We start from the raw sequence: 21074 nt of genomic DNA, 5'->3' as shown, positions 1-21074 counted from the left end.
GTGATGCAGCAGAATATTATACAGCTGAGAAAATTGATCCAGTGAGGATGTATGTTATATTCTGAGTTTAAAGCCGAGCTTCACCACTTACTGCTTGTGTGGCTTTGAGAAAGCTGATGCAAGTTTCAGTTTCCTTGTCCGGACGTAGGCATTAACAGGAGCACTCTCCCGGAGTGGCTGCAAAGATCAGATGAGATAATGCACAGAGGCCCTCAGCACAGAGCCCTGTAGGGTAAGCTGCCAGAAGCTATTTGCTAGAGTTATTACTATTCTGTCTTTAAAGTACAGCTTGAGAGTGATAGTTAATTTCTGTATAGGAAACAAATTTAAGGGGATATTTTTTAGCCCTTCAAGGTTTTATTTGGTTTCCAAGAGGTGTTTTCTTGGTAAATCTCAGGCCAGTTGTAATCTTGCTAAAACAGGTGGGAAGACACGCTAAAATCCTTCCACAGAAGCAGTGTTTACCTGTTACATATTTTATTTTGTTGGACGTGTGAGAATCACATATGGTGTGAGACAAGTTGAATCTATTTCTGGTCTTTCAGGTATTTTCAAGGTTGCAAATGAGTTTCTATTAATCCCAAATTAATGAATTTGTGGAAACAAAAGCAGAAAGGTTTTACAACTGTGCTGTGTTCGTTCAGAGAATTTGCGGCAGGGAAGATCCCAGGAAATAGCCTGTTGTTCCTTACTTATCTGGGGTGAGTTTCACTTTGTGCCAGGTGAAAAGAAACGTGCTTCTTTCATTGAAGCTGGTAATGGGGATTAACAGTGTGTACACTGGTGATTTTTTGCCTTCCCGTACAAAGTTGTATGAAGAGTCATTAAACTTTAAACTGTAATCACGGTTTATTATTAACTATTTACAATGGGGCTTCGAGTCTAGCTGCTTTTTTCTGTTCCACAAACACTTGTCGCTTTCCTTGCATGTACCTGGCCTTGAGCTTTGGGAATAAGGTTGACAAAGGACAGAGACCATCCCTCCAGGAGCTGACACTCCAGTTAATCTTCTTAGGGTCAGCAGTGACCATGCAAGCACCCATAATGTCTCTCCACAACATTAGACACTAGAGAAACCTACCTTCTGGAGAGTTCTCTTGCTTTCATGAACCCAGAGGCCTCTGGTTTTCCATTTAGTTCTCTTGCTGTCCAGCTCTCTCACTTTGAGCATCTCCATTTTTTCTTCTCAACTCCCTGTTTCCCCATAGGTTGGCCCTTTCCAAGACTCAGCCATCTTCTTTTGTCTTTTTCCTCCTCTGTTGATAACCTGTTCTCCTCGCTTGGCTTCATGTATCATTGTGTATGTATGTGTGTTGTGTGTGTGTGTGTGTGTGTGTGTCAAATCTAACTTTTTACCCCTGATTTTTTCTAGGCCCCAGATCTCCATTTTCTGTACTCACCCTTTTGTTTCACAATCCTTGAATGTTAGCACATTCCTGAAGAAAACTCACTGCCCACCTCCACTCCCAATTAATTGCATGTTCCTCCTTTCCTTAGGGTATTTCTCAGGCCCATCTCTGCCCTCAGTTTGGCTACCATCCTCCTCATCACCCAGGCGTCATTGTATTTCCTTTCACTGTGGTTTCTTTTGTTCTGCTGAATGGAGAATAAGCTCAAGGATTCCTATAGCTGTAGGCATGTACTTCCGTCTTCTTTCCCAGTCAGGGTTTTCTCCTGAGCATTTGACATTTCCCTGCTTTTTGTTAAGTGTGGATGAGTGCTGGAAAGATGTGTGTGGAGCTGCTGGATTGCATGGCTCTAAGGGCAGCATTCCCATAAAGAGGCACCATTGCCATTGCATTGCACGTACGTGAATGGTGCCTCCCAGAGCTGTGCAGCAGCAGTGCTGCAGGGGTGTTAGAGCGCCAGGGGATGGAGAACTGGTTAGGGTTTCTGGGCAGGGGGAGGGATGCTGACAGGTAGAGTGACAGGGAAAGAGTTAAGGGGAGTTGGCAGTGCAGCCAGGAGGAAAGTCGTATTTCTATGAAAGAGGGGATATATGGGGAAATAGTTTTTCTCTCCGTCCTTTACCTGAAAGAATAAATCTCTGTTTTTCTCGGCAAATCTGCACTGAGCTGACTTCATTTAGAACCATTCACCAAGCTTGAGATCTGTGGTTTAGAGCTTAATTTTCCTCTAATTCTTGTTATTCTTGATAGAGGGAACATTTGTAGGAATTTCTGAAATGAAGGTTCCACGTTGCTACCACTGTCCGATAAATTGGGATAAATCCTAGATTCTCTTGGCACAACTGGACTCTTTTAGGTAAGGTCTCCTCCATATGGCCCAAAGGGATTGGTGACAGTGCTGGTCACACTGCTGCCCCATTTGCTGAAACAGTCGGGATGATTTGGACACACCAGAAGTGGGAGGAAACAGGTAGCAGCAGTGTCCACTGTTCAGGGACCATCGGAGCATCTGTCCAGGCAAGTTGCTGTCTTCACTTGCACAAGTTGTGCCATGCATCCTTCACAGACACTGCTCACATGGGTGAACATGTGGATGGAGTCCTAGAGTTGACCTGTGTGATGTCCCTGCCTCCCTACCTTCTCTTGGTAGGCATTTCCAGGCCAACTAATGCCTCATATCCAGCTGGCCAGGCCATTTCCTATGTCAGGCTGAAGCTCACAGCACTACTTCCTTTCCCCCCCCTAAATTTCTAAGGTCTCCCCCTTCCTTCCACTTTCACTTCCTGAGTGCCATGACCACAGGAATGAAATCAGCAAGTTCTTGCCGTGTCTCTGCCAGGCTAACTCCTACTCACCCTTAGTAGAAATAATGATGGTAATAGATAACATTAATGGAATGCCTTTTTTTTTTTTAAAAGATTTATTTATTTATTTTAGAGAGACAGAGGACACACGTGTGAGCAAGCCAGGGGGTTGGGGCAGAGGGAGAGGGAGAGAGAGAGAATCTCTAGCAGATTCCCTGCTGAGCGGGGAGCCCTACTTGGGGATGAATCTCGTGACCTCGAGGTCCTGACCCGAGCTGAAATTGAGAGTCAACACCCAACTGACTGAGCTGCCCAGGCGCCCCAATGGGATGCTTATTATTCCCTGAACTGAAAGTCTCACATACAGTATCTTTTTTCATTGTCATAGGACTCTCTGAAACTATTAGGTAAAATTCATATTTAGAGAGTTTGAACCATGATTCTCCTGATTATAATTAACAACGAGGGGCGTGGCCTGCCTGACTGCAAACAGAGCTTGTGCTCTGAATCAGTGTGCAGTTCATCTTCCTAAGACCCATGCTTGATATAGCCTTTTCTAGGAAGCCTCCCTAGGCTCCTTTGCCCCTGTGACCCTTGGTCATCCTCCATAGTAACCCATGCTGTCATTCAAGTTCAGAGCCTCTCAGAGGTAGTGGAGAGAGACCTAAGTTCCTTCCTTTTTCTGAGGTTCCCAATATTTTAAAGACTGAAGAAGTCCCAAGACAGAGTCAGAAAATATGACTTTTCTTGTATATTTGCATTTAACCAAATTAAAGCTTTTGATGCATATTCATACACAGAAACCCACAATGAAACATAATTTTGCTACGCATGAGCTAACTATAGGAATTATAAATGCTGGCCATTAAACCCTCTAGGCAGAATGGTTTGGTCATGGGGCATGAATTGAAGATTGTAGGAGGCACCTCTTTCAATCCTTTCAGTATAGTCCCATGACTAAATGTGCCTAAATATGTGCTTCTCCTTTTAATAATATTAAAGTCCTTGGGGCACCTGGGTGGCTCAATCAGTTAAGCATCCAACTCTTGATTTCAGCTCAGGTCTTGATCTCAAAGTCGTGAGTTCAAGCCCCGCATTGAACTCCCACTTAAAAAATATACATACGGGATCCCTGGGTGGTGCAGCGGTTTGGCGCCTGCCTTTGGCCCGGGGTGCGGACCTGGAGACCCAGGATCGAATCCCACATCGGGCTCTCGGTGCATGGAGCCTGCTTCTCCCTCTGCCTGTGTCTCTGCCTCTCTCTCTCTCTCTCTCTCTCTCTCTGTGACTATCATAAAAAAAAAAAAAGAAAAAAAAAAAGAAAAAATATACATACATTCAAGTCATGAGTATGAGGTTGTTGACTAAGTGGCCTTTCTGGTTTCTGTAATGTGTATTTTTCTATCCCTAAAACTATCACAGAGTCAGGGGCTGGCATTACATTGTAGGCTCTCAATTCTTGTTGGGTGACTGAATGAGTCCATGATTGCTAAAGAACAGTCTGAGAATTTAGAATGATTTTGGAGTCCTAGCACTACCATTTACTAGCGCTGTGACTTTGAGCAAGTTACTTAATCTCTCTGTTCTCAGCTTTTGTCATCTCTCAAGTGGTGATATTACTAATAGTACCTACTGCGGAAGGCTGGTCGGAAGAACAAAGGAGGTGGGTGTGCCTCATCAGATGATGGAAGTGAGCTTGCCCCCGAAGAGTGCTTGGGGCAGGGTGGGGGGGGGGGGTAGGAGTAGGTCTGCGGGCACCATAGTTAATAAAGGGAGAGCTCCTGCAGCTGCTGCCCTGCCCTGCCCTGCCCTGTGCTGAGCCTCCCCAGCCGGCCATGCAGAAGACTGATTGGTGGCTCCAGGGGAGCTGCCAAAGCATCTGACTGTTGTCAGGGCCCTCACCCTTTCCTCATTCTGCTGCTTGATTGACAGCACCGTGCAGACCTTACTTTTGGAATAATGCTGCAATCTACTGACTACTCTCACCCACATTGTCTCACATAATAATTATTCAGAATTGTAAAATTGCCTGTGGTTTCAGGAAATTCCTGCCTTTGTTATAACATGCCTGGTACCTGCCCCTCTCCTGCTGACAGAGTTAGCACTGAGGCTATTTGCTCCTGGAATTGCTGAATTCTTTAGCAGCATTTTCTTCCCTTCCTTTTTTCCCCCTCCAAACCTGGGATTCCAAGCATCTCATGAAGAACATTCTATTCTAAACTTTTTCTGTTACCACGTGGCCAGGTATAGAATGGCCTGGCTTGTCCAGAACCTCTACCTCTTGCATGCCCACGTGTAGAAGAGCAGAGCACAGCAGCACTCCCTAACTTGGGCTCTCTCCTCTTTGCTATGTGGTTGGAGTCACATAGTCCTGGGATCTGAGTGGAGCTTTATGGTGTGCCTCCACACTGCCAACACATATGAGGATATCGGCCACCTTCATCTTTGGCTACGTTTCTCTCTAGATGATCCAATCCATTCCGTGTACTGACAACTTTCTAGTTTACATCTCTATCCCTGAGCTCCAGATTTGCATGTTTACGCAGTTGGCATCTTTCTTGGATGTCTAATAAGCATCCCACATGCATCACATTTAAAAATAAATATTTATTTTACCTCTAAAATCTGATTCTTTCCCTCAACCCAGTCAATAGCAGTATACCATCCAACCCAGTCCTCAACCAGAATCCATGAGTTACTATTCCACCTTTGTTCTCCCTACATATGGCATCCATCAGAAACCTGTAGTCTCTACCTCCAGTATCTATCTCAGATATACTGCATTGTCTCCATCTTCATTGCCCTCACCCAGATTCTGGCTATTGATTTTTTTTTTTCAGGATAAAAGAAATTACTTTTGTTTTCAATTACAGTGTACTAAGTGACATTAGTTTTATGGTATCTTTATTACCCTATACACTTATAATCAGTAGTAAGTTCTTAATGCTTTGACAAAAAGCTTTAAAGATCACAAAGCAATCATATTTTTCCTTTTTTTAAAGATTTTATTTATTTATTCATGAGAGACACACAGAGAGAGAGAGAGAGAGAGAGAGAGAGAGAGAGAAAGAGACACAGGCAGAGGGAGAAGCAGGCCCCATGCAGGGAGCCTGACATGGGACTCGATCCCAGGTCTCCAGGATCAGGCCCTGGGCTGAAGGCGGCGCTAAACCACTGAGCCACCCAGGCTGCCCATATTTTTCCTTTTGATTATGAAAATTGCTTTGCATAGCTTCAGCTTACATGGTCATTTTTTAAGAAAAAAATAATTTAAAAAATTGTGTTCTAATACATATAAAATTTACCCTCTTAACCATTTTTAAGTGTATGATTCAGTGGCCTTAAGTCCAGGCACGTTTTAGGGCAAGCAACCTTACCATCTATTTCCATAACTCTCATCTTTCAGAACTGAAATTCTGTACCCATTAAATGCTACCTTTCCACTCTCCCCACCCCACTCACTTCATCCTCTAGCAGCCACCATTCTGCTGTCTATTTCTGTGAATGTAACTACTCTAGGGACCTCATATAAGTGGAATCATATGGTATTTATCCTTTTGTGAATAGGCTTATTTCACTTAGCATAGGTCCTCAAGGTTCATTCACATTGTAGCGGAATTTCCTTCCTTTTGAAAGCTGAATAATATTCCATTATATCTAGATACCACATTTTGGTTATGCATAACTCCACGGATGGGCACTGAAGTTGTTTCAGGCTCCCATTACCTACCCACTTTCTTTCTTTCCTTCCTTCCTTCCTTCCTTCCTTCCTTCCTTCCTTCCTTCCTTCCTTCCTTCCTTCCTTCCTTCCTTCCTTCCTTCTTATTAAAAAGATGCATTTGTTTTAGAGAGTGTGCAAGTATGAGTGGAAGGAAGGGAAGTGAAAGAGAATCCCAAGCAGACAGCCCATTGAGCACAGAGTCCGTTGACATAGGGCTTGATCTCATGACCCTGAGATCACGACCTGAGCTGGAACCAAGAGTTGGACATTCAACTGACTCTGCCACCCAGGTGCACCTTCAGGTTGCCATCATCTTTCATCTCAACTATATGAAAGATTCCTAATTGTTCTTTCCACTTTCACTCTTTCCCCTTCTAAACTGTTCTCCATTCAGTTTCTGCAAAGGTGAATTAAATTTTGTTGTTCTTTAAATCCTACATTGACTTCTCATTGTGCTCAGCATAAAATCTGAACATCTTGGCTTGGCTTGCAAGACCCTGTGTTCCTAAAACAAATTGCCTTTACAACCTGTTCTTAGGCTTCTGTCCTCCTTGCTCTCACTCTGCTCCCAGTTCAAGATTTTTCTTGTTTGTTGGTTTGTTTCTATCTCAGACTCTGCCTTTGGTTCCCTTTACCTTGAATACTTTCTACTTCTTGTCCAGTCATGCTTGGCTTCTTCTCATCCTTGAAGTAGTAATTAAATATCACTTCTTTAGAGAGATACTCTCCTGTCATCCTAATAACTAGGATCCCTTGTTATTCCTTGTCTTAACCCTGTATTAATTTGTAGGTATTTTACTTAGAGTAGACTTGTTCCATTCTTTTTTTTCCCCCTCTTGAAGGCAGGGTCTGTATTTAAAAGTCATTTACTTTTGTATCCTGAACATCTAGCAGGTCTTTGCTAATAACAATTTGGTGGATGAATTAATAAATATCCTATTTTAAAAAAAGTTTTAGGGACACCTGCTTGGCTTAAGGTGTGATCTTGGGGTCCCAGGATCAAGTCCCACGTTAGGCTCCTTGTAGTAAGCCTGCTTCTCCCTCTGCCTATGCCTCTCTCTCTCTCTCTCTCTCTCTCTGTGTGTCTCTCATGGATAACAAATAAAATCTTAAAAAAAAATAACTTTTTGGAGAGAGAAATCCTATGTAGTATGTGCCAAAGTGCTACATGAATAAATTTGTGTTCTTTTGGTATTATATTATTTTTTATTTATTCCCTACTGGGGATAACAGTTGATGTCATTTGAAGTTCAGTCCCTTATCCATACTGGGAAGTTATTTTTAAAAAAGGTTTTGTCCCTCAAGATTTGGAGCTCTTGAATAATTCTCCTCCCATTTTAAGCCCACAAGATGAGTGGGTTCTCCATCCAGAGCATCACAAAGTTGAAATTAAGGGTCAGCTCACTGTATGCTCATTTGGAACTCAGTCTTCTTCAAGCATATGCTTGTTGTTGGTAGGATTCAGTTCCTTGTGGTTTTAGGATTGTAGTCACCCTGTGGTCATCTTTGTGTCAGCAATGGAGAAACCTTCCTCTCACACTTTGAATCTAACTACTTCTTTTGCTTGCAGTGAGAGAAAACTCTGCTTTTAGTTATCCTAAGGTTAGCTGTTTAGCAACCGTAACTGCTAAAGTTACAGATCTGCAAAATTTCTTTTACTGTGCCGTATGACATAATCTTGTGAGTCGAACAAGGTAGTGGAGATCTTGGGGGTCATCTTAGAATTTAGCTTGCCACATTTAATCTAGAATTGCATCCATCTGCATGTATCAGAAAACCTGATTATAGTAGTTTAAATACAAACATTTTTTTCACATAATAAATATAGAGATGAATGATTATAGATACTGGATCAGTCTCAATAATGTCAGGGCCAATGACTATAGTTTTCTTGTCCTTTCATTTGCAGTTGCAGTGTGATTATCATAGTTCCCCTCATCATGACCATATTCAAGATAGGAAAAAAGAGAAAGGGAGAAGGATTGGGGCTGCATGAGCATTGTCTGTTTACTGCATGGAGATGTGTAATGCAAAGCAAGAAAAAGTGAAGACAAAAAACACTCTCAGAACTTCAGTTCTCCCCATACCTCCCTCTATATCTCATTGACCAGAACTTGGTTAAATGGCCACCCCTTGGTGCAAGGGAGATGGGAAGGCAGGAATAGAAACTTTTTTGCTTGGCTTAACCAATAACAACCCATCCCCTGGTGCTGGATCAGGAGAAGAAATGGATGTTGGGGATCCAGCTAACACATTTGTTATACCTATTTTCTGAAAGGCAGAATGTGGTGTTGTGGGAAGAGTACAGAAGTTAGAGTCATGAGACTTGTGATCCTTTACCAAATCTGTCATGGTTCACTGTGCGACCTTAGGTTAGTCAAGCAACCTCCCTGAGTCAGTTCATGTCTCTATCAAATGAGAAAAATATGTTTTACTTATCTCGAGGTTATTGTAAAAATGAATTGAAATCAACCACGAAGTTTTTTGCATCCTGGGAATATATGTTAATTGTAATTTTTTGGTCAATATTTGGTATAAAAATAAGAGTATATTTCTTTGATTCCAAGAAATGTGTGTATGTGTATTTGTACATATGTATGTATAGACACATATACATGTAAACATACATATTTAAAAATATTTTATGATCTCTAAAATGAGATGAGATGCATTTTATAATCAATGGTATCTTAGTTTCAGTGATGTATAATAATATTTTGCTTAGCTTTTTGTAGAGTCTTAGGTTATGCCAAGGAAATATGACCACCATTGGGACTCTAAAGATTCCTATAGACTCCTTGGCAACTGTCAGTCTTTTTTTTTTATTCAAGATTTTATTTATTCATTTGAGAGAGAGAGAGAGCATGAGTGGAGGAGAGAGGCTGAGGGAGAGGGAGAACCAAACTCCCTGCTGAATAGGGAACCTGACACGAGGTTTGATCCCAGCACCTGGAGATTATGACCTGAGCCAAAGGCAGACACTTAACCTTCTGAGCCATCCAGGTGCCCTGGCAACTGACAGTCTTATGATGGAACATGTCAAGTGATTGACTTATGGCTCTAAAATACAGATGGAGAGAAATTACACCAACTCCCTACCTTCATTCAGGATTCTTCATACAGTATTCCTATTCCAAATATGAAACTAAAGTAAGCCAAGATGAGTTTACCAAGATGGAGTAAGCCAGGACCTCCTAAGAGTTTGAGGTACTAGAAAGTGTTCTGCAAACCCTAAAGGGTGACCTTCTGCTGAGGTTATTCATTACATTCTGAATGTAACATACTGTTCAGGCACCTGGGAATGTCCTTTAGGGTCACTGCCTCAGGAATGTACCAAAGATCAGATACAACCTGTGTTTCAGGCCAAGTGTGACATAGATCCTTGACTCTGAATGTGGAGCCATGGAGTTCTTTAATAACACAGCTATCAGAATTGTTTATTTTGAAGAAAAATCACATCATAGAATATTTGTAATTATAACTTTGGGATATATGTATTTATATATGTGTGTATGTGTATAATATAATAATGTGACTTTAGAGAGGACAAAAACAGATATCTAGGGATGGGAAATTATGGTGTATACGATTGAAAGAGAAATAGGGGTGAGTTAGTTCATGGAGAATCACGGATACATACCGATGTTAATTAAAATATGATTTATGTTCCTTTTGGAGTTCTTATGTATGGTTTACTTGAGGCTGGGGTGTTTATTTTATTTGCCAATTTGCAGTGGACGAGGAGTAATCAGGTTTTTTGTTTTTGGTAATTTTTAAAGATTTATTTATTTATTTAAAAGAGCTTTTATTTATTTATTTGATATAGAGCCAGAGAGCATTAGCAGGGAGAATGGCAGAGACGGAGAGAGAGGGAGAAGCAGACTCCCCATTGAGCTTCCCAGATGCCTCAAGAATAATATATTTAAATGGAAGAAGAGATGGTAAAAAGATAGTAGCGCATACAACCAAAGCTACTTACCTTTTCCTTTTGGGAACGTCAAAGCACCTGTTAATTAAAGAGTGTGTATGTGTGTTTGTGTGTGTGTGTTCTGATTCTGTTAAAATGAACTCTCTTCTCTCCTAAAGGAAAAGACTTAAGAAGAAGGAAGAAAAGCAGTGTTCCAAGTCTTGAATCTGATATAGGTCTTTGTCATAGGGTAATTGTGCCTTCCGGGCTTCTGTTTATTCTGAGAAATTACGAAACAAGTGGCATGGTTACTTTAACTTCATGATTAAATCTTTGTGATTTCTTTAGTCCACTGTGACAGAAGTCTCCGAGCACAAAACCATGCTTGATATTATTTTGTATCATACATTACACATTCTGAGTGCAGAATAGATGTTCAGGAAGTTGGTTGAATGTCTTGCTTTAGAAAAAAACCTTTGCAGAAATACATACAATCTATGCAGTCTTAGTTTTTCATTCTTACTTTCTTCCCAGTTTTCTTTTTGACCTTGAGATACTTGTCTTTGATCAGAAAAAGGCTGAGGCCTTACTTTAGGGTTTGGAATTGGCACGAGGATCTAGTTTGAGATGTTTCTGCATAAACCCCAAACAGATGGCTGGATAGTGTTTGCCAGTAGCCTCAAAACCCAACAAGCGGATGCAGAAATGTCCAAAGTAGCTATCTAGTTGAATACATATGGCAAAGAGATATAAGGGGGAGATGGCTAAATTCTCAGATTTAAATAACCTTTTGGATCACTAACCAAACAAGAATTTGTTAGACTATTATGAAGCATAGCTAACCAAACCAAACATTTTCTCAGCTCTGAAGGGATGGAATTAATCCATACAGCTATATGAAACCCTCCTTTCCTTTACATATGATTTATGAAAGTTTTCTAAAACTTTTAACTAACATTTCCAGGACATCACTATACAGTCACCCTAATTTAGATGATCTGAACTAGGACTCTTTCTCTTTTTAAAAATGATTGTCAGAGGGAATGTTTCCCGGGAAGATTTCCAATTTGGGCCATAACTGGTAACAAACTAGTCCTTGTGCATTGTACTACCATAAAACTACTGGACAATGTATGAGGCAACTATTTTCAAGTATTGGTCAATGGAAAGCACAGTATTTCAATCCTGAGAGAAGGAAAGCTCATGAGATGAGCCTGATGATCACTTTGGCTCTCTTCCAGGGGAGAGTTTCCTGATGTAGCATTGTATGCTGAAGTCTGCACTGAGCACAGCAGTCCTGCTGAGCTAAGGAAACAGATCAGAGTCTGGGGCAGTTGAAGCAGCTGGTATCTGCTGGGCAGGGCATTAGAATATAGAGAGTAGCAAGAGGAAGGGGGGAGCAGAAGTGTGTCTGGGTATACCCAGGGAATCCTTGGTCTGCCTGGAGTGCGCATGTACAGACAAAACCATAGGAGATTTACTAAAAGTGGTGGCTTCTAGGTTGAGAATGGAACAGAAATAGTAGAGATCAAGCAATACTAGGAGATGTTGGCAGTGTAGCCCAGCCACATTGGAAAGACCTTCTTAACACATTATTAACATTCTAAGCATTCAGAAGAGACACAAAAATTTTATGTCTTAGGGGTAAGGAACATGCTTTCAAGCAGGATTGATAAAAATATTTTGTAGAGTTAGGTAATTATTTTAGGTCCTGTGAGCTATACAGTATCTGTTTTAACTGCTCAACTTTCTATTGTAGAGCAAAAGCAGCCATAGACAGTATGTAAATGAATTTGCATGGTTTTGTCTCAATATAACTTTATTTGTGAAAAAAGGCAGAGGGCCAGCCTGTGTCATGGCTGTAGTTTGCCAGCTGCTCTAGAGTAAGACCTACTCTAAACCCACCCTAATTTCACCCTGTTGAAATCTGCCGTGGATATTGAGTTTGGAAGTTGAGTTCTGCTGCTGTCAGAGGGGCTTAGGAGACATCTTCTTTGGCTTTTTACCAATCCATCCAACAAAGTGGAGACCAAGCCCATACAGGATGAGTGTGAGCAAGCAGGTTAACTTCTGACAAAAATCAACTCTGCAGAGGAAGATCAAATCCAGAATATGTTCAGTGTATCATCAACAATTAGTAGGTATGCAAAGAAATAGGAAAATATTAATTTTAATATTAAAATAATTTTAAAAAGTCAACAGAAACTAATCCCTAAATGGCCCAGATGTTGGATATGGCAGACAAAACCTGTAATACAGCTATTATAAATATGTATAAAGAACTAAAGGAAAATATTGTTATAAGGAGTAAACATATAGGGCATCTCAACAGAGAAATAGAAACTGTAAAAGAGTCTAATAAAAATTTTAGAATAGAAAAGTTGAATCATTAAGATGAAAAATTCACAGGATGAGATTAACAGGAAATGAAGATGATAGAAGAGTCAGCGAACTTGAAGAGAGATCAGTAGGAGAGGAGATAAAGCCAACTCCTTATCAGAAACAATAGAAACCAAAAGTCAAAATATGAAAGGAAAGGAAAAGTCAACCTTAAATTCTATGTCTACTGAAAAATATCCTTCAAAAACAAAGATGAAATAAAGAGTGGAGTATTATAGAGCCATGCTGTTCAGTAGAAATAGAGTACAAACCACATACATATTATTTTAAATTTCCTGGTTGCCCCATTTAAAAAATGTTAAAGGAAACAGGTGAAATTAACAGTATGTTCTATTGGGCCCAATAAATCTAATATATTATCTTTCAACATGTAATCAATGTAAAAATTATTAAGTAGATATTTTACACATTTTTGTACTCTCTGAAATCTGGTATATATTTTATACTTAAAGAACAACTCAGTTTGGACTAGCTACATCTTAATATTACTTGGTGTCTTGTGGCTACTGTGTTGGAATTGGATAGCAGAGTTTTAGATCAGAAAGAAAAGGAAATGAACATGTTGCCTATGTCTAGAATGTTCCTCAAGCTATCTTATATACAGCGTGTAAATTAACCTTAGCAAAACATTGCCTGCTCGAAACCCTGAGGAGTGGTAAAACAAGTTAATTTGCTCATTCACTAATTCAGCCATTTACTCAATATTTACAAAATGCAAGACCCTATTCTAAGAGTAGAAGACATCGACAAGAAAACAATCTAATCCCCTTTCTCAGGGAGCTTACATGCTAATTAGCATGAGAGCTACATTGGCAAATAATGTCATTATAATTTGATAAACTAATGTAAGTGAGACACTGTAAGTACACAGAAGATATGGGGGATAAGGGGCAAGTGGGATGAAGGAGAGTCCAGGAAGGGTACCATGTATCAGAGTTCTTGGTTGTAAGCAACAGAAACTGACTCTGCCTAACACAAGGAGGAAAGGAGTCTATGGCTCTGAGGGGCCATTCAGGGGTTTTTAAGCAGAGCTGTGGCATGGGCATTTCAGCTTTTAGGAACAACACTCTGGCACAGTAGATTGGGTAGTACTTTGGAGGGATGTGACCAAGAAGGCAAGGAGAAAGGTAAAACGCTGGTGCTTATCTAGGTGAGAGACAGTGAGCGGCTGAATCAAGGCCCTTGGGAATGGAAAAGGTAGTTTCAAGAGGTCAAACTCATTCTGGAATGTAGAGCTGTCACTGTTCTAACGCCTCCTTTTCCAGTGCACTCAACACCACGCCTACCATCTCCTCCCATAAACACAACATAACTCACTGACATCTAAACATGCCAGTCCTGCTCCCCCTTCCTAAAATGGCTTTGCCCCTCCACTGTTTTGCTCAGAGCCCTCCCTTCCAATTTAAGGGGTAGCTCATGACTGCCTGCTGCTCAGTAGTCTCTTAATTAATTCCTTGATGCTCTGCAGTTATTGTTTTGATGGATAACCTGTCAAAATAGGTTAGAGAACCGACTGTGTTGTTTTATGTGGCTGCCATACCCCTCTGCCATCTGCTGTAAGCTGCTTGAGGCCAGTGATGCTGTCTTGTTCTCCCTTGTGCCATCTGGCCCTAAAATGGGCCCAGCACAGAGAGCTCAGTACACATTCTTGATAATGCTGGCCCCTGACATCGCCCAAGACACTGGGGTCCTATTGTGGCCTATGGTTTCCATCTCTAAGCTTCTTGTCAGTGCAGTCTGAGGAATATTAATCTCGCATAGGCACATTTCTTCAGTCACTCTCCACTCTTCAACCTTAGGTAGCTCCATTTCCAACGGAACTGTTCTCAGCTGGTAAGGCTACCAATCCTCTCTCCCCACATTTCCTCCGTAAGCACCTCAGCTTTCATCAGACTGACCTCTTCACTGGCCTAGAAACAAGCCCACTTATGATGATCCTCTGTCCCGAGTTGTGCTCAGATATTCTCTTCCCTTCTGCTGGTCCAGATGTGAGGATATCCTTCAAATCCTAGAAGTCTGCTCAGTTCTTTACGGTTCCAGCCCTTGCAGATCTCTCTATGGCTAAACAGCATTTCTGGTGTGTCCTGCAGCAGGATGATTTCCAGATTTGTTGTTTGCTCTTCTTTGTCCCCAGCTAGATTGCAAGCTGCTTGAGGGTCACTATCTCAAAGGGTGCTTAGTATATTTCCAAACACATAGGGCTCTTGAATGTGTATCAGGATTGGCACAAAATAGATCCATTTCTAAGTGACTCCCATTTTATTAGCCAACTGTGTTTTCCATCCCCAGATTTTAGTGTGTAAGGGATGCTGAGAAAGAAGCTGCTCTCTGAAGTGGCAACCCAGAGACTTCAATGAAACTTGTAGTGCCTCTTGGTCAATCCTGCTGCTGATACTGAGTCACTCCCCATTTGTGGTGATTTTAAACCTCACTTTATGATTCACATTCTAAAAATGGGGTGAGGTTTTCACAGCGAACCCAATTCCAGTGTGAACTTAGCCTCACAATTATTGGGTTCCTCTGTGGTTTCCAGCTGCTAGCATAGCACTCTGCATGGTCAAGCATCTTGTGGCTTATTGGATATGGCTGTTGTCATGGCAAGTACCCAGAATCCATTTCACAGGATTATGATAGAGGGATCCCTGTAATAAATTTGTTCCACTAGGCTTTTTTGGGAATGCTTATTATCTGTAACCAGTCCATCTCTGGACCTGGGATGGACAAGCTAAGGAAGTGTAGGTAAAGCTTTGGGGCTCTTCTTTCATTCATGCTTTGAGTAGTAGTCTCTGTTCCTCAGCTAGACTGTGACCTTGTCTGTAAAGAGGAGGTCAAGTGCTTGACTCCATATAACATCTGGGAGAATTGCTCTAAAAATGATTGAAAAGAGAAATCCCTAATGCCAGCATATGTAAATGACAGAAATGGGGTAGTTTTATGAAATTTGTATTCTAGTCCCAAGACTTCCACTAATGCGCTGTGTGACTTCTTGCATGTAATTTAACAACAGCAGTGACTGCTATTGCTGACATTCATAAGGAGTTTGGACTGGGGCCTGGCACGTAGTAAGACCTCTATGTTACAGAGGGTTCATTACTCCCAGTACTAAGCACCCTGTGTATATCCTCTCTCTTAATCCTTAAAATTATGAAGTGAGTCTTGTTGTTCCTACTGTACAGGGGTGAAATGAGGCTTAAAGGCTGTATAGGATTCAAGTCCCAGGCCTATGCTCTCATCCTGTGTTGCTATGTTTGATTTCCTTGGGTCTCCGTTTACTCATCTGTGAACTTGAGAGTTGGACCTTTGGTCTTTAAAATCTTTGAGCTCTAAAATTTCTCAGTATTTGTCCCATTGCCCTCACCCTTTTCCTTCTCTCGTCCCCTCCCCCACCCACACTCATCTGTGAATTTTGCTGGATTCATCATCACGGGGTCAGGAGGATGTTTTTCCCATTGAGCTATGACGCTTCATGTGTCAGCACATGGACTTGTGTTGTGGCTTTTTGTTGTTGCTGGACTTGGCTTACATGCTGCTGTTGTAGGGAGAGGAGGAGCCTGACTCTACTATTCTGCTGTCTTATCTTGGCCTGCAGCCACCAGCACACTGAGCGACCTTGATGTTTGATGGGACTTGAGAACAGCTTGAAGGGAGAAGTCCGCTGGAGTCAGCTTTAGGGTCTTTGAGCTCTGTGTGGTTCTCTGATGAGGTCTGGTTTTGGAGCACTGTATTCTCCAGGCTGTTTGCATACGTCTGGTCCTATGGTTGGTAAGAATCTTAGGAGAGGGACTTGGAAGAGAGATTTCCAGGCTTTCCATTCTCTGCACAGCTGGAGTATCCTGGCAGATTTCCACATGGGGAATTTCTCAGATTGTTTCATTATGGTTCTGTTGTAATTGGTGTTTGTAAAGTACTTTAGTTGGGGGAGTTTGCATATATTCTAGTGGTTTGTTTTGTTTTGTTTGTGTGTGTGTGTGTGTGTGTGTGTCTGTGTTCCAAAGATCAGAGTGTTTTGGCACTAGAAGACCTAGGTTTTAGGGTTGTATTGATCACTTCTTAGCTTGGTGCATCTAACACACCTGATGTTATGGCCTCTAGTTGATGATTCTGTGGATAAGGTCTTAATCATGGAGGAAGAAGAGTCCTATTTGTCACTATCCTGGAATGTGTGAATTCTTCCAGTTATAAGCCAGGAGGAAACATCTTAGGGCATCAAACAAGGGTCTCAAAACAATGAAGGTGATGGATAAATCACTCCTCTCACCCCAAATTTCTTCATCTGTGAAAGATTATAGTTATATCTGCCTTACTTAACTAAAATGGCTATCAAATCAAATGAAGTATGGTATGAAAATATGTTTCTGGGGGTGCCTTGGTGGCTCAGTTGATTAAATGTCCAACTCTTGGTTTCAACTCAAGCCATGATCTCACAGTTGTGGAATTAAACCCTGAGTTGGGCCATGCTTAGTGAGGAGTCTACTTCAGATTCTCTCTCCCTCTCCCTCTTATTCACTCTCTCTCTCTCTCAAATAAATAAAATATTTTAAGAAATATTTTTAAAATATGTTTCTAAAAATTATAAATGTATGAAAGCAGTTATTTTTAGGCAGTATTATACAGGGGAACTGTTTTAACAACCAAAAAAGACAAAAACTATTAAATATTTCTATTCTGATTAACCCCAGCATAGATTATTTATAGCAGGTGATAACCTATACTAAAATTTCCTCAACATTTTATTTTATTATGCACCAGTCAGAAGGATATGGGTTAAATTATTCTAGACCAAAATGAATATTGTAAGTATTCCATTAATAAGAACTGATATTATTCAGGGCAAATAGTAGCTCTTTTGTGGAAACATTAATTTTTAATTGATTCAGATTTTATTAATTTATCATAAGACCAAGAGCTAGGTTCAAACTGTAAATGGACATTAATAGTACAAACAGAATTATGAGTCTATTAAGTATCTTTCTATATACATAGAACATAATTGTAATGTGAGTAAAGGCTAGACTTTTATGTACTAATTCAAATTGGCCTAGATTGAAAACGTGTTTTTTTGACTCACATTTTATAAAGCAAATATTCCCTTCCCCTTTACTCCAAATGAACAAGATGATTCCATTTCTATTTCTCTTGATTGGTAAACCATGCTTGGAGGTACCATCTGGAGATAGTTGGGTTTCTGCCAGGGATTTAAATCAAGCTTGCAAAGAGCTACCTGCCTAAGGCAAAAAGTGCTATGATTTAAGAGGAAAGAACATGCTTTTATTTTACCATCTAGTAAAAGAGAGTGAAAGTACTTTGAAAAGTTTTTTGTTTTGCAACAATAGCCTTATATTATAAATGAAAGTATTTCCAAAATATAATAATTGGGGAAATTTGGGAATCTGATTACTAAAATTTGCGTGATTATTTACAAGTCTGATATGAAGTCATATGCAGAGATCTTGATGCTAAAGGCAGATATTTCTGTATAAGAAGCGGCAACAAGACAGGGCAGAGACGAGTAATACAAGTTGAAAACACCCAGACCTCCTCGTGGGCAGTGTTGAAAACCCTGGACCTGTGTGGATTGGAGATAATGTGATAGTTGTCCTTTTTCATTTTTATTATTTTTTTACACAGATTTCTGCTTGGCAGATTAGCCAAAGGCAAGAGGAGCTAATCTATGTTCTAAGTCTGCCCTCTGCAAGACCCTTATAACAGAGCCGAGGCCCGAAGTCCACTGCGCCACCATACCTCCACCCCAGACATTACTCTGGGGTCTGCCTGAGACTGTCGGTGTGAAGATGACCAGTGCCTTCCTAGCATGACGACCTTGGACCATGTGATCGCTACCCACCAGTCAGAGTGGGTCTCCTTCAATGAGGAGCCACTCTTTCCTGTCCCATCTGAGGGTAAGAAGTGCAGCAAAGAGCCACAACTGTTTATAATGACTTCTACTTGATCATTCTTTGGGTGGGATCTTAATACGTAAAAAAGAGCCAGTTTGTCACTTTCCTCAAGTGCAGATTTTTCCACTTTTGAAGCCTGGGGTAAGTATTTTAGGAAACTTAGAGTCCCAAACAAGAGGGCCTGGAAATACCAAAAGTATTGGTGCTTTCTTCCAAGGAGCATAAACTTTGTATTTACAAAGTACGTCATACTCAACCTTATAGGGTCCTACTCAACCTTATAGGGTGTTACTCCCAGCAGCAATTTGGATTTCCTCAGTTTTTAAAGCATAGTTGTGAAGCGTGACAGGTGCTAGAGCCAGATTGCTTGGGCTTGGATGCTGGCTCTGTCACAGCTAAGTGATGTGCCCTTGGGTAGATGGTTTATTTAACCTCTCTGTGAAGTAGCTTATCTGTGTAGTAGGGGTAATTACAGTACCTTTCTCAGGAGGGCTGTGAGGATTAAATGAATTAATATATGTAAAGTGCTTAGAACAGTGCCTGGCACATGGAAAGAACTCAGTTAATTGCCATCCATGATTATGGTGAAGCTGGCTAAATTGACTTCTAGGGACCTGCTGCTCAGGGATGAAGGTCAAGGTAGGGGACAGGAGATATTTGCAGAGCCTTGTCAGGTGAACCTGCTCCACTGCAGCTAGCACTGCTCAGCTTCATTTACAGCACCTGGAAAGTGTGAGTTGACAGGTGAGCTGTCCAGTATGGTGGCCATGTGGCTATTGAGTCCTTGAAATGCAGCTAGTCTGAATTGAGATGTGTTTTAAGTATAAAGTACATCGAATTTCAAAGACCTAGTGAAAGTAAGATAATTCATTAGTAACTTTTATATTAGTTATATGTTAGAATTAAAACTTTTCAACATGCTGAGTTGAAATTTATATTACTAAAAGTAATTCACCTCTTTTACTTTTTTTTTAATCTGGCTACTAAAAAAATTAAAATTACATATGTGGTTCAGCTTTTATTTCTGTTGGGCAGTGCTAGTCTAAAGCGTTTGGTTACGTGCAGGTAGACTAGTTTGTTTGGCTAATGATGGCAGAAAAAAGTTTTATGTTAGTACCTTTATTTTTAAAAAGTTTTCATATAATAAAATTGACCTCTTTTGGCATGCAGTGGTGAAACTTTAATCGATTTGTGTAACCACCGCCACAATTAGAATATAATTATTTAAAAAAAATTTTTTTTGAAGGCTGTTAAGTATCCTAGGACCAATAAAGTGCTAGAAAGGTAGGGGAAGAGCCTCTGGGCCTCATTCAGCTGGATCGTCAGTACAGAGTTTGCACCTGGCAGTCCACAGACATGTATAGTTTGGACTGCATGGAGTTTGAAGTGTGAATTTGAATGTGAATGTATTTAGTCCAGACAGAAGCTCTCCTGTTCAGCCAAAGTCTCCATCAGTCCCTGTTGCCTTTTGCTTTTCTCCTCTAAGCATTTTTGTGACCGCCTATCAGTGGAGTAGATGCTAGGATAATAGTGAATAAGGCTTCCAGTCTCAGCCTGCCTGGGTGCTGTTTGTAGGCATGCTGAGGTTATCCTTCGTATATACAATGTTAGGAAAACACTCCGTCAGCGTAGAGACAGGTGGGCGTGAGTGTTTCTGCACTCACCAGAATGGTACGTCTTGTGGTCACCCCTTACCTATCCTTGGATTTTCCTTCATCAGACAGTTTTGAAGAGTGGGCTTCCTCACATCATTGATGGTGGTGTCCGGTATCTGTTTCAGGGGGCACCGAAGAGCATCTCCCAGCACTGTCATCCTATTCAGACCAGTCTGAGAGCTCCTCCGGGGAGAACCATGTGGCGGATGGAGGCTCCCAGGAGCTTTCCCACTCAGAGCAGGATGACTCCTCCGAAAAGCTGGGCCTCATTTCTGAAGCAACCTCCCCTCCTGGGAGCCCTGAGCAGCCCCCACCTGACCTGGCCTCAGCCATCAGCAACTGGGTTCAGTTTGAAGACGACACCCCCTGGGCTAGCACATCACCGTCTCAGAAGGAAACAGGTGAGACAGGTGGGAGGTTGAGAAGGGTTTTGGCTTAGGTCTGTGCTCACCAGGGGTGCTTTTCCAGGAGAGATCTACAGGGTTGCCAGGATTCTACTTTTACCAGAACCCTTTGGTGGCGGCCCTACAGGAGAGCTGGTGGAGATCTCATCTGGCTTAATTCTACAACTAGGGTTTGTTATTCAAGCATATAGAAGGATTTATGTGTTCTGGACCATTTCTAGCCTTCTGTACTTGTGCCTGGATGTTGACCTGTCTTTGGAAGTATGCATATTTATTATCTATTAGGTATTGGAATTATGTTTGCTCAGCACCTAAATTATAAGCTCCTTATGAGCAGAAATGAATGTCTTTCAGAACGTGGACCACCATCAATTTCT

The 21074-nt window shown here is 41.2% G+C and overlaps 1 protein-coding gene across 6 annotated transcripts in view; it reads left to right on the top strand.

Annotated features, from left to right (window-relative positions):
• STON2 (stonin 2) overlaps positions 1-21074 on the top strand; it is a 168240-nt gene that overhangs the window by 38957 nt on the left and 108209 nt on the right. For all 6 annotated transcript variants that reach the window (XM_049113370.1, XM_049113369.1, XM_049113371.1 and 3 more), the window contains 2 exons: positions 18370-18641; positions 20419-20694. In XM_049113370.1, the coding sequence (XP_048969327.1) occupies positions 18554-18641; positions 20419-20694 (364 nt within the window). In that variant the 5' untranslated portion in view covers positions 18370-18553. The remainder of the gene's footprint in view (positions 1-18369; positions 18642-20418; positions 20695-21074) is intronic.

Source organism: Canis lupus, chromosome 8, assembly GCF_003254725.2.
Source record: "Canis lupus dingo isolate Sandy chromosome 8, ASM325472v2, whole genome shotgun sequence".
NCBI lineage: Eukaryota > Metazoa > Chordata > Mammalia > Carnivora > Canidae > Canis > Canis lupus.
This window is presented reverse-complemented; position numbering and strand designations above follow the sequence as displayed.